The following is a 14461-nucleotide window of genomic DNA, read 5'->3' as shown; positions in this document are numbered from 1 at the left end:
TTTTGCTGCTGTGTTCTTTGTTGTATATTGCATAACTGTATTGTTGGGCTTGGCCTCATGTAAGCCGCCCCGAGTCCAGGCTATAAATAAAGTATTATTATTGGGTTGTTGTAGGTTTGGCCATGTTCTAGAGGCATTTTACTCCTGACGTTTCGCCTGCATCTATGGCAAGCATCCTCAGAGGTAGTGAGCTCTGTTTGTACTAGGAAAAAAGGGCATATATATCCGTGGAATGACCAGGGTGGGACAAAGGACTCTTGACTGCTGGAGCTAGGCGTGAATGTTTCAACTGACCACCTTAATTAGCATTTGATGGCTTGGCAGTGCCTGCGGAAATCTTTTGTTGAGAGGTGATTAGATGTGCCTGATTGTTTACTCTCTGTTGTTTTTGAGTTTTTTTAATATTGGTAGCCAGATTTTGTTCATTTTCATGGTTTCCTCCTTTCTGTTGAAATTGTCCACATACTTGTGGATTTCAGTAGCTTCTCTGTGTAGTCTGACATGGTGGTTGTGAGAGTGGTCCAGCATTTCTGTGTTATTATTATTACTTAGGGTTACTCAGAAAGTTTCCAAGGGAAAGTAGAAATTCAAACCCCAATCTCCAGAATATTAACAGTCTAGTATTCAAACCACTGTACACTTTATGAGTTATACTCCTTTTGAGTTGTACTCCATGCTTAATAATTCATATAGCTTCATACTAAGATTTTTTCCCCCAAAGTGTGGTCAAGCGCAGGCCTGTTTCAACTAAAACGTGAAGTTTTATGAGCAGCGCATAAAATCCTGGGGTCTCTCTTTCTCTCTTTTTAATTGAATTCATTTGTTTGCATAGTAAGCACGTGACTCGCAAACACCTGGATTTCTAACAAAAAGGAGCCAGTCTCGCTTGCCTTTTATTTTGTTTTGTTTTAATTTGTGTGCCTTCCTCTTCGACAGAGTGCAGAGTTCAGCTTCAGCCAATCCTTTGGCAGAAACCTTAACGAAAATCTGATGAGGGCAAATCCCAAGGCGATATATAACCGGAGGCAGCTGTAGGCTTTGAATAAAGCCACACTGTGGTTAACATGCTTGAAGGAATGTCAGGAAAAATGTAACACTTGGGCCTAGCCACACATCTCTGGCACCTTCCTTTCTCCACCCCCAAATGCTCCCTTCCCCCCATAGAGATGGAACTCCACTGTCAACAACCCACTGAAAAGTTATAAGACCCCTGGAAATGTCAGAAAGCTGAGTAAGAGCAGGATATTCTAGTAAATTGTGTCCGAAATGTTTTGCGAAAAGAGGCAATACCTGTTTGTTTTGAAGTAAAAGTGTTCCATGTTTCTTGCAAAAATCTGTCCAGAATTTGGGGAGAGTTGCGGTTTTGGGGTTATAGATGCAGTAGAGTCTCGCTTATCCAAACCTTCCATCTTATCTGATGCCCTTTTCCTCCAGCATCCCTTCCATTTTTAAAATAGTTGTTTTTATTGAGAATAAAAGTTACTCACAAGAGAGTGGAGCATGATAGAAAAGCATATTAGTGGATATTAAGATAAAAAATATCTTGATTACAAAAAAGTGTGGGAACGTTGTGCTGAAGAGAGTTAGAAAGGGAAGAAACAAAGAAGAGAAGAGCGTGAGAAAAAAAGAGGGGGGAAAAAGGGGGGGGGGGAAATGGTGCACTTCCAGGTCACACAGGATCAAAAAACTCTTCTTATTTCCAAAAACTATGTGTCTTTTTCTCTTCTTATCCATATGTCTTCAGTCTGCTAGAAATTTGTCCTCTCATTTCTTTTTTGGCTTAAGAATGTGGATTCCTTTATTTTCCTTTTATAAGAACTCTTAAGAATTTTTCCCAATTTGTTGTGTTCGTTTTAACATTGCTTTGTGACATTTTTGATTGTATGGAGCGCCGTTACCTTCCTGCCGGAACAGTAATTCATCTACTCAAATTTGCATGCTTTCGAACTGCTAGGTTGGCAAAAGCTGGGGCTAACAGTGTGAGCTCATGCCGCTCCCTGGATTTGAACCTGCGACCTTTCGGTCAGCAAGTTCAGCAGATCAGTGGTTTAACCCACTGCGCCCCCGCATTTCTACAATAATAGAAATTGTAGTTTCTTTGGGGGGGAAGCTCCCGATTTTGCAAAACGGCAACTCCCGGTTGCCAGAGCATGGAGCCATGGCATTTAAAGGGCTATCAAACTATGTTAATTCTGTAGTTTAGATGCATGTTTACGCATGCATCTAAACTGAAAGATAAGTTTACTCCTCATTTTATCAGTCCAAGATGCATTCAACCGAATGTGGACTGTTCCCTCTAGAAGCAGTGACCAGAATGTTATTTGTGAACACATTCTTTCTTTCTCTAAACTTCAAAGAGTGCAGAGAGCATATTGCCGAAGACGCAAAGCCTGATTCCCTCAGTGACACGGCTGACCTTGCGCTGCCACCTGAAATGCCAATTTTGATTGACTTCCATGCTCTGAAAGATATACTTGGGCCACCGATGTATGAACTGGAGGTAAGTATTTGTTGTTGTGTTATTTTCATAAAGCAGAACTTTCAGCGTGCTTGAAGCAGCTTCTCAATCGTTGCCGCCATTGCCCTGCTTTGCACTGCAGCTTCCATTTTGGGGGGAAAGGCATTCCAGATTGGTTCCATTTGTTTTTCTTTTCTGCAGCGGGCCTCTTCCTCTCCTTTCTCCTTCGCTCTGAGAGCCTCACCTCTGACCCTGTGTCTGACATCAATAACTAGTTGGAAACCTAGACTCTGCAAAGGCAGTCCACATGTCAGCACTTAGCTGGAGGAGGCTGGGCTTGAGCAGAAATAGAAAACCTAAAGTAATTGACTTAATTGGCCTTCTGAAAGTAAAGGCCTTGTCAAATAAAGTAATTTTAAAATTAATGAAAAAGCACATAAGGTAATATAATTGTGTAAGCAACAGTCCTTTGTGCAGCTATTCTAAAGGCACTTTATTATTTATTTAAAACTTTTATATACCGGTCTTCTCACCTCTAGGGAGGGACTCAGGCCGGTTTACAACATAATTCAAAGACAGTAGTTTAAAACATTACACCATAAAACACATGAATACATAAAATACATTAAAAGCAATCATATAATTACATAAAGCCAAGTCGTCCAAAGGATATCACAATTCATTACCATCCGTCCGTGTGGTCAGAAGTTCTTGACTCGCTCATCAAATGCTAAATTCCAGAGCCATGTTTTCACCGATTTTCTAAAAGTCAGGAGGGAAGGGGCAGTTCTAATCTCCAGTGGGAGAGAGTTCCAGAGCCGAGGGGCCACCACCGAGAAGGCCCTGTCCCTCGTCCCCACCAGACGTACCTGCGAGGATGGTGGGACCGAGAGCAGGACCCCTCCGGAAGATCTTAACAACCTTTATGGTTCATAGGGAAGAATCCATTCGGATTCTTTATGATGATACAGAGCCAAAATCCTTTATGATAATACAGAACCAAAATGTACTGTATTAAGGCAGCTTGCTTTGCATAAGTATTCCTCTCCCCAAATTAGGACGCAAGTTACACTTTGAATGAAAATGAAGTCCAAAAAAAGCTGAAGATTAAAAAATGTCTGTTAATTAGCTGGCAAACAATACAGACGATCTCTCATAATCCCCTCTTAGCAATGGACAGATAACTAAACAAATATAATTTTAGGAAATGACTTCTGGAATGTTTCATTTACTAATAGGTGAAATACATTTGTCACCGGAATGTGCTTGAAATTAAAGCCAGTAAGAAGAACTCATTTGGGAATGGGGCCTATTGTTTGCCAGGGGATAAAAGGAAGTGTCGCCTGCTGCCCATACTATTTCTGTAACAGGTTTTCAGTACTTTCTGCTAAAGAAAAGAAAATGTGGAGAGTTTAGCATTGTGCTGCTTAGGCCGTTTCCTGGGTCTCACTCACTCCCTTCCATTCTTCATCACAGCAGATCAAATACTGCCTTCTAAAGAAAGGGAAACCAGTTGGTTACTGATTGCAGAAGGCCATACATTGAGAATACAACTCGATTATTCTTTGCATTATATCAGAATAATTGAGATCGGAATAATTAGGTAGTTAGACATAGTTCAGGCTGGCACAATTAGTTGTAGCATCGTTTTTGCACTCAAGGCCACATAGTCAAACCTTATGATAGTCAATGGTAATGGTTTGAGAAGCTGGAATGTGTCCAGAGGAAGGCGACTAAAATGATCAAGGGCCTGGAGAACAGGCCCTATGAGGAGCGGCTTAAAGAGCTGGGCATGTTTAACCTGCAGAAGAGAAGGCTGAGAGGAGACATGATGAGGGCCATGGATAAATATGCAAGGGGAAGTCAAAGGAAGGCGGGAGCAAGCTTGTTTTTTGCTGCCCTGGAGACTAGGATGCAATGGAGCAATAGCTTAAAATTACAGGAAAGGAGATTCCACCTGAACATTTGGAAGAACTTCCTAACTATGAGAGCTGTTCAGCAGTGGAACTCTCTGCCCCGGAGTGTGGTGGAGGCTTCTTCTTTGGAGGCTTTTAAACAGAGGCTGGATGGCCATCTGTCAGGGGTGTTTTGAATGCGATTTTCCTGCTTCTTGGCAGAGAGTTGGATTGGCCTACAAGTTCTCTTCCAACTCTAGGATTCTATGCTTTCTAGAAGGGGAGAAGGAGCTGAGGAGCCTTCTAATCAAGGGGAAAGAAGAAAGCTCAAAAGCCGGGTTGCAGCTGAACATCAAAAAAACCAAGATTATGGCAACAAGAATGATTGACAACTGGAAAATAAAGGGAGGAATTGTGGAGGCCGTGACAGACTTTGTATTTCTAGGTGCAAAGATTACTGCAGTTGCAGACTGTGGCCAGGAAATCAGAAGACGCTTCCTTCTTGGGAGGAGAGCAATGTCCAGTCTCGATAAAATAGTAAAGAGTAGAGACATCACACTGGCAACAAAGATCCGCCTAGTCCAAGCCATGGTATTCCCTGTAGTCACCTACGGATGTGAGAGCTGGACCTTAGGGAAGGCTGAGCGAAGAAAGATCGATGCTTTTGAACTGTGGTGCTGGAGGAAAGTGCTGAGAGTGCCTTGGACTGCGAGAAGATCCAACCAGTCCATCCTCCAGGAAATAAAGCCCGGCTGCTCACTGGAAGGAAGGATACTAGAGACACAGTTGAAGTAATTTGGCCACATCATGAGGAGACAGCAAAGCCTAGAGAAGACAATGATGCTGGGGAAAGTGGAAGGCAAAAGGAAGAGGGGCCAACCAAGGGCAAGATGGATGGATGGCATCCTTGAAGTGACTGGACTGACCTTGAAGGAGCTGGGGGTGGTGACGGCCGACAGGGAGCTCTGGCGTGGGCTGGTCCATGAGGTCACGAAGAGTCGGAGACGACTGAACGAATGAACAACAAAAAGGGGAGGGGAGCTATCTCCGCAAACAGCAATATTTCAGTATTCTGGTTCCTTTCCATACAGATCTTGTCATGTTTTTCCCTGCAGGTATCCGAGAGGCTAAGTCAGCCCGGCGTAGCGATTGGCTTGGCATGGACTCCCTTAGGGGGAGAGATCATGTTCGTAGAGGCCAGCCGTATGGATGGGGAAGGCCAGCTCACTTTGACCGGGCAACTTGGCGACGTCATGAAGGAATCGGCGCACCTTGCCATCAGCTGGCTGCGCAGCAATGCCAAGAAATACCACCTGACCAACGGTATGTGGAACGGCACAAGTAGAGAGAACAGGTGTGAGCCTTATGTCATAGGTCAAGGGGAATCACCTGATTTTGCTGCTTGCCTAAGACTGTAGCGGTGGAGGCTTGGGCCGTTTTGGGGCCAAAATTACAGATTTTGATATTTATTGTTTACTAGCCACCCCTGCCATGTGTTGCTGTGGCCCAGTCTGTGTATATGTGTTTTGTGTGTGTATATATTTGTGCATATGTGTATGTATGTGCTTTTACGCATATATATGTGGTTTTGTGCATGCATTGTAATGTATTTTAAATTTTTTGGCTTTTAAAGTCCCTTCTGCTGTGTTTTTCAGTGTTTTTATGAGTGATGGTCACTTGTTGGCCTGATAGGTGTATTGTGTCCAAATTTGGTGTCAATTTGTCCAGTGGTTTTTGACTTATGTTAATCTCACAAACAAAGATTACATTTTTATTTATATAGATTTATTTACCTTATTTATTCCCCGCCTTTCACTATCCCAAGAGGGACTCAAGGCGGCTTACATATGGCAATTATTCAATGCCTTAAACAACTGCAACATTAACTTAAAATCCATTGAATTTAAATAAATACATTAAATTAAATTTAATTAAAAAATTAAAATTACATTCAATATTATAATCACGCCATCCAATAATCATAGTATGAGTCCCTTATGTAGTCATTGCACATATTCCAATTCTATTGTTGCACTGCTTCTCCAAGGGTCTGATCCCAGAGCCAGGCTATTCTGTGTGCCCAGGAGGGAGTCTCTCATTAAGATCACTACTGACCGAGTTCGAAGCCAGCCCAGGTCGGAGTGAGCTTCTGACCAATTTCGTATAGCTTGCTGTCGACTTTTGCAGTCCGAAAGACAGTTGCATCTGTCAAGTAGGAAATTTAAGTACCGCTTATGTGGAGAGGCAAATTTAACTAATTTACGGTGCCATAAAAATCTCCAGCAAGCATGCAAAGAATGAGGACGGACTTCATCAGTGTCACAAATGGATGGTGAAGCAACAGCTCCCCTGTTGGCCAGAATACCCTCAAGAAAAGCTGGAATGTTAAATTGCCTCTGTATCTGTCTATATATGTTGTGTGTCTATGTCACTGAATGTTTGCCATGTATATGTACATTGTAATCCACCCTGAGTCCCCTGCGGAGTAAGAAGGGCAGAATATAAATACTGTAACTAAATAAATAAATTTGGTATCAGTCACGGATTGAGGTTCCAGGTTTTAGCCTGCCACTTTTGGACTCTTGCTTGCTGAGGTGTTCCTGTGAATATCTTTGTTGATCTTAGAAAATGATTTTTTGTTTTAAGGTGTTGGCGTGCTGGCTGATATCTAAACAGGGGGATATTTTTGACTGATTTTTAACTTAAATGAGTATATGGGGTATTCTGCTGAATCCTTAAACAGAGCAGCTTCATAGTCAAGCTATCTAATGAATTCACTGACAAATTATTGGTACCACATAAACATATTGTATTGCATTTGGACTGAGAAGGTTCTGGGAAGGCTACAACAAGTATGGCAGTCGAAGGGTGCAGGTGTTTGCCCCCTTTCCTTCCCCATCTCCACCCACCCCCTCCTCCCTTTTGCCATCACAAATCTCCTTTCAGGCCTGCTGGCTGCCAAATGCAACCCGTGTTTGGAATGCGAGTCCTTCCCAGCAGGGGGGCTTTATTTATTTATTTTGAGAACAAAAGGCCAGAAACACCACAGGTTTGAGATTTCCACGCTGAAACCCCCCCTTTTCTCCCTTTCTCTTCTCTTTCTTAAAGCTTCTGGAAGTTTTGATCTCCTTGACAACACAGACATCCATCTGCACTTCCCAGCTGGAGCTGTCACAAAAGATGGACCATCTGCTGGCGTTACCATAGTAACCTGCCTTGCCTCGCTTTTCAGTGGGCGGCTCGTGCGTTCGGATGTAGCCATGACTGGAGAAATTACACTCAGAGGCCTGGTTCTTCCAGTAGGTATTGTTCGGAGAGGGTGATATTGTTGGACCTTCCTTCGCTTTTCTTCCATCCCCGTCTTTCCCCAGCCTTTTAATACCAGCTTCCATTCGGTCGTGGAGTTTAAGCCACCTAAACATTGCATTCCTAGACATCCTTTTGCAATAGTCTTCCAGCATAGTTGGCGTATTCCTCCAAAATAGACATCACACTTGATTTGTTTTGGAGTTTTTTTTAAAAAGCATTTTGACTTAGCACAGTGGTTCTCAATGCCATGATCCCTCAATACAGTTCCTTACCTTGTGGTGACCCCCCCAACCATAAAATTATTTTCATTGCTACTTCATAACTGTAATTTTGCTACTATTATGAATCGTAATGTAAATATCTGATAAGCAGGATCTTTATGCAGTGGACCACATTTGATGCAAATACCAATACTGGTGAGGTGTGGTTGATTTTGTCATTTGGGAGTTGTAGTTGCTGGGATTTATAATTAACCTACAATCAAAGAGCAATCCCCATAACCTGTACAATCAATTAAATGTGTACATAACACCACAGTCAGACTTTTTTCATTACCCCCAACAATAACATTTTCGTTGCTACTTCATAACTGTAATTTTGCTAGTTTTGTGAATTGTAACGTAAATATCTGATATGCAGGATGCATTTTCATTCACTGAACCACATTTGGCAACAATACACGATACACCCAAATTTGTATACTGGTGGAGTTTGGTGGGGAGATTGATTTTGTCATTTGGGAGTTGTAGTGGCTGGGATTTATAGTTAACCTACAAAGAGCAATCTCTACAATCAATTAAATGTGTACATAACACCACAGTCAGATTTTTTTCATGACCCCCAACCATAACATTATTTTTGTTGCTACTTCATAACTAACTTTGCTACTGTTGTGAATCGTAACATAAATATCTGATATGCAGGATGCACTTTCATTCACTGGACCATATTTGGCTACAATACCCGATACGCCCAAATTTGTATAATGGTGGAGTTGGGGGGGGGGGGGATTGATTTGTCATTTGGGAGTTGTAGTTGCTGGGATTTACAGTTCACCCACAATCAAAGAGCATTCTGTACTCCACTAACAATGAAATTGAACCAAACTTGGCACACAGAACTCCCATGACCAACAGAAAATCCTGGAAGGGTTTGGTGGGCATTGACCTTGAGTTTTGGAGTTGTAGTTCACCTCCATCCAGAGCACTGTGGACTCAAAACTATGACAGATCTGGACCAAACTTGGCACAAATACTCAATATGCCCAAATGTGAACACTGGTGGAGTTTGGGGAAAATAGACCTTGACATTTGGGAGCTGTAGTTGCTGGGATGTATAGTTCACCTACAGTCGAAGAGGATTCTGAACCCCTCCAACAATAGAATTCAGCCAAACTTCCCACACAGAACCCCCATGTCTTGAAGAGAGTTGCTGGCGTGAGCCTCCTTCCAGCTTCCCACACTCTCCCTCACACATGCGCACCATGCTGCCATGCGTTGAGCACACCTGCTCTCTCTCCCCCCCCCTTGGAGACTCAGAAAGAGCCCTCCCCTTGGCTGAGTGTCCAGCCAATCATAGCAGAGGGCTTTTGGTGGGAGGATTTGTAGTCTGTTTCCAAAAAGGAAGAGAAGAACAGGCAGAGAGATCTTCAGCCTTCTCTGCCAAAGGTTTTCCTAAGACCATCAGAAATGTATATTTTCTGTCTTTATGACCCCTGTGAAACCCCCTCATGATCCTCCGAGGGGTCTCGACCCCCAGGTTAGGAAAAGCTGCATTGGAGGAAACTAGGAATCTGCACAGCACAATATTTCCAAGAGAAAAGAAGAGATAATGATACACTCCGCCCTCCACATTTGCGTGTTTTGGCTTTTGGGGAGTTGGTTATTTGCAGATTTTATTATGTTATCCCTAGGAATCTCTAGGTCCTCCAGTGTGACTTTGACAGAGGTTGATCATAAAGTTGTGCTGGTGGATCTAGAAATTCCTAGAGATGTTATCTTAGATTAAAAGGGTGGGTTTTAAAAATCTGATTTCTCCACTTTTGCAGTGGTCCTGCGTCCCCAACCCCAGAAAATGTGGAGGTCTGACTTCAATTGCTTACAGCATTGGGCTTGTTTTTGTCAGATGTTGCCTAACTAGAAATGGTGGCTGTACCATTTCTTTGTTCTCCGGGAGTTGCTGAAAACTCTTTAACCGCTTCCATCAGTTTGCTTTCTCCCGCTTTGATGGCTCTTAGTAACATCCCAGAACTTTCATAAATATTGCTGTCGGAAGTGCTAACTGCAATTGTCTAAGCTTCCTTTATTCAGAGTCTCTCACCCAGGAGGTGGGACAAAGTGTTGTCAATGTTTTCTTGGTGATGAAGTTTAGCATATGGAGGTTGGCTTTAGCTACAGTGGGAATCCTGCCACATACATATGGATTACATTTTGCCAGCCAAAACCTTGCTGTAGGTCAGAGTTGCATCCTTCATACAAAGAAACACATGCCTGGTGACAAATAACAGCTTATTTATTGCTAATTTTCTACATTGATTTGCACATTTTCTTTCTTCTCTGCATTTTTGTTTGCAGGGGTCGCAGTGGCGCAGTGGGTTAAACTGCTAAGCTGCAGAACTTGCTGAACAAAAGGTTGGCAGTTTGAATCCGTGGGACGGAGTGAACTCCCGTTGTTAGCCCCAGCTTTTGCCAACCTTGCAGTTCGAAAACATGCAAATTTGAGTAGATTAATAGGTACCGCTTCAGAAGGAAGGTAACAGCGCTCCATGCAGTCATGCTGGCCACATTTTTTTTGTCGTGTCAGGAGTGACTTGAGAAACTGCAAGTCGCTTCTTGTGTGAGAGAATTGGCTGTTTTCAAAGACGTTGCCCAGGGTACGGCCGGATGATTTGATGTTTTTATCATCCTTGTGGGAGGCTTTTCTCATGTCCCCATGTGAGGAGCTGGAGCTGATAGAGGGAGCTCATCCACCTCTCCTGGATTCGAACCTGTGACCTGTTGGTCTTCAGTCCTGCCAGCATCATGCTGGCCACATGACCTTGGAGGTGTCTATGGACAACACCGACTCTTTTGCTTAGAAATGGAGATGAGCACCTACTCCCAGAATCGGACTTGACTAGAATTAATTACCTTTTTACTTTTGAACTTTTTTCAGATCCTGTTTGTACATATTTATTTACTTATTTACGACATTTATATGCCGCCCTTCTAACCCCAAAGGGGACTCAGAGCGGCTTACAAGATTTATATAGATACAATATATTACATTATTAGCGTAGTACAATATCAGTATTATATATTATTATTTTGTACTAGACCGTTATATTGTAATATTATTAGTAATATTACATGTATTATAAAATATATAATTATAATATTTTATTATTAGTAGTATTATATTGTATTACATAGTGTTAGTTCACTTCCCTGTAGCATCCAGAATGTTCTAAATTGCAGGCTGACATCTATGACCTACAGAACTCAACACAGCTTTTTAAAAATCCTGATGTGCATCTGTATGTTTTGATGTGTGCCCTTCTGGATACTAACAGGAGGTGGAGGCTGGTGGGAATTTATTTATTTATCATGTCAGGGGCAACCAGACCATTGTATTACATTTTTAACAGAACAAAACAAGCAAACAGATTAAAAAACACACAAAGTTTTCAAGCTTGGAAGTTGATTAAATGTCCTTTGACCAGTATCTGGCCACTTGGAGTGCCTCTGGTGTTGCCGCAAGAAGGTCCTCCATTGTGCATGTGGCAGGGCTCAGGTTGCATTGCAGCAGGTGGTCAGTGGTTTGCTCTTCTCCACAATCGCATGTTGTGGATTCCACTTTGTAGCCCCATTTCTTAAGGTTGGCTTTGCATCTTGTGGTGCCAGAGCGCAGTCTGTTCAGCGCCTTCCAAGTCACCCAGTCTTCTGTGTGCCCAGGGGAGAGTCTCTCATTTGGTATCAGCCATTGGTTGAGGTTCTGGGTTTGAGCCTGCCACTTTTGGACTCTCGCTTGCTGAAGTGTTCCAGTGAGTGATGGGAATTGCAGTCCAATAACATCCCAGTCCCTGTTGCATAGTCTCTGTGTAGCACACAGTGACTTTGGGTAAAGCTTTACCACTTTGCACATGGCTGTCCTTCCACTTCTTGCACCAGAAGGACCTGTATTCCTTTCCAAGGTCAGTTCCCAACCGGTTTTCACTGTAGCATTCATTCTGATTAAGCAAATGAACAGTTCCAAAAAGCCCCTTGGAACACCAAGGGATGCATGCATAAAGCCCCAAATTCCAGTTAAAATTAGAGAAGAGTTTATGGGAGAGACGTTCGAGTAAGATGCTGAAGAACAGCTTCCAGCCAAAGTAGGCAATAATGACATAGACAAAGACGTTTCTACTGCCTAAGTATTGTTGTTGCCTGCTAATAACACAGTGGCCAATATACTTGTACTACTTTACCAGAAGGTCTTCAAGCCTGCTTAATCACATTCTGTTTTTCCACCCTTCTTTCATTTCCAGGTTGGAGGAATTAAGGACAAGGTCCTCGCAGCCCACAGAGCAGGTCTGAAGAGAATTATCATTCCTCAAAGGAACGAGAAGGATCTCGAAGAGATTGCGGCCAATGTACGGCAGGATCTGAATTTTGTGATGACGAGCTGCTTGGATGAAGTCCTTAATGCAGCTTTTGAAGGGGGATTTTCAGCCAAGACCAGACTTGATCATTTCAGTAGCAAACTCTAAGCAGATTGACCGGGCTTGCCCAAGGCACCAAATGCAAATCTGATGCTCATCTGGCAGCCTGTAGAAAAACATAAGGGAGTACAGAAAGGACAACACTGGAACACTGATCCTAGTGGGGAGTTATTCTTCACTAACCTGCTGTCCTTCTTATTGGCTCCTGTTGCTGGAGAGCAATCCGCATATAGATTTAAATATAGATTTAAATGAAGCCCTTAATGATAGTTGAATCTCCCTTCCTTAGCTATTAAGCCAGGAGACGTACACGAAGGCAAAACAATGATATCAAGTCATGTGAGACTCATCATGAAGACAGTTGCCTGTGAAATTTAATGTGAGCCTGATTGTTTTCTCCTTCTGTGACTGCAGAAACTCTCCTTGCTGGAATGCTAGAATTATAAATTGCCATCCTTAAGTTAGGGTTTTTTTCCCCCTAACCAAACAAGTGAATTGCTTTTACACATGGCTGCTCTAAGTAGGTTGATCATAACTTAGAACGACTTTATAATCTGAGAAGTCACTGCCAAATGTCCAGAGTTAGGGGATGCTATAAAAGGTGGAAAATAAGAATTCTTCGTATTGTCAAAGGCTTTCATGGCCGGAATCACTGGGTTGTTGTAAGTTTTTTCGGGCTATATGGCCATGTTCTAGAGGCATTCTCTCCTGACGTTTTGCCTGCATCTATGGCAAGCATCCTCAGAGGTAGTGAGGTCTGTTGGAACTAGGAAAATGGGTTTATATATCTGTGGAATGACCAGGGTGGGACAAAGGACTCTTGTCTGCTAGAGCTAGGTGTGAATGTTTCAACTGACCACCTTGATTAGCATTTGATAGCCTGGAACTGCCTGGAGCAATCGTTTGTGAGGTCCGTACAACCTCTGAGGATGCTTGCCATAGATGCGGGCGAAACGTCAGGAGAGAATGCCTCTAGAACATGGCCATATAGCCCGAAAAAACTTACAACAACCCACTAAGAATTCTTCCTTCTTTAGGCTGCGACTGGATAGAAATCTTCGGCATCTACGACTGATTAAAATCTTCACTACTTTAAATTAATGTTGCAATTTTGTTTAAAATGGTGGGAAATGGGAAAAAAATTGCTACTTTTCTCTACAATAGATGATTTGACTAAATAATTACGGTTCTAAGTGTCTCATTTGTTGTAGTACTAGAATGGCTTTGTTTACTATGGAGTTGTGAATGTTAAAGAGAACGCTGAACAAAAACAATGGGTCACAAGAGCCAAATTCCTATGCATGGTAGGCATGGTTACACATCCTACAGTAATTCACAGAAGTAAAGAAGAGGAATGGGCCTAACTAGCTGAAAGTGAGAATTCACTCGTAGCATGTCTGAACACAAGTTTGTTGATGAATTAGCACTGTGTCTGTGTGCACATGAGAAACAAAAAACATAATGCTTGAGCTGTTGCACAAAATGCAGGATAGTTTGTCTCCTATCAGGCTGCAATTTAGTCAGAATATAGAAAGCCATCTCTACCCAATCAGAGTATTGGCCCAAATGTCAACAAGATTACAGGTGTATTTCCAATGGTATGGTGGTTCCCGAGGTCCAAACTGTACCGATGGTCCAAAGTAGAGTAGACTCTACTCTAAGCCCTATGAGGAGCGGCTTAAAGAGTTGGGCATGTTTAGCCTGAAGAAGAGAAGGCTGAGAGGAGATATGATACCCATGTATAAATATGTGAGAGGAGGTCATAGGGAGGTGGGAGCAAACTTGTTTTCTGCTGCCCTGGAGACTAGGACGTGGAACAATGGCTTCAAACTACAAGAAAGGAGATTCCACTTGAATATTAGGAAGAACCTCCTGACTGAGAGCTGTTCAGCAGTGGAACTCTCTGCCCCGGAGTGTGGTGGAGGCTCCTTCTTTGGAAGCTTTTAAACAGAAGCTGGATGGCCATCTGTCGGGGGTGCTTTGAATGCAATTTTCCTCCTTGGCAGGGGGTTGGACTGGATGGCCCATGAGGTCTCTTCAAACTCTAGAATTCTAAGATTTTTGGAAGAGAAGGTCACCTTAGTTAGTTTCAGCATAAAAAGAATAGGAGAGGGATCC

General features: G+C 42.7%; 1 protein-coding gene across 1 annotated transcript in view; it reads left to right on the top strand.

Moving 5' to 3' along the window:
- Window positions 1-13524, top strand: part of LONP2 (lon peptidase 2, peroxisomal) — a 68698-nt gene extending 55174 nt beyond the window's left edge. Inside the window, exons 12-15 of the mRNA XM_060787799.2 lie at window positions 2358-2500; window positions 5469-5676; window positions 7462-7652; window positions 12170-13524. Of these exons, the coding sequence (XP_060643782.2) occupies window positions 2358-2500; window positions 5469-5676; window positions 7462-7652; window positions 12170-12391 (764 nt within the window). The 3' untranslated portion in view covers window positions 12392-13524. The remainder of the gene's footprint in view (window positions 1-2357; window positions 2501-5468; window positions 5677-7461; window positions 7653-12169) is intronic.
- Window positions 13525-14461: the final 937 nt, after the last annotated feature.

This window comes from Anolis sagrei, chromosome 8, assembly GCF_037176765.1.
Source record: "Anolis sagrei isolate rAnoSag1 chromosome 8, rAnoSag1.mat, whole genome shotgun sequence".
Taxonomy (NCBI): Eukaryota; Metazoa; Chordata; class Lepidosauria; order Squamata; family Dactyloidae; genus Anolis; species Anolis sagrei.
This window is presented reverse-complemented; position numbering and strand designations above follow the sequence as displayed.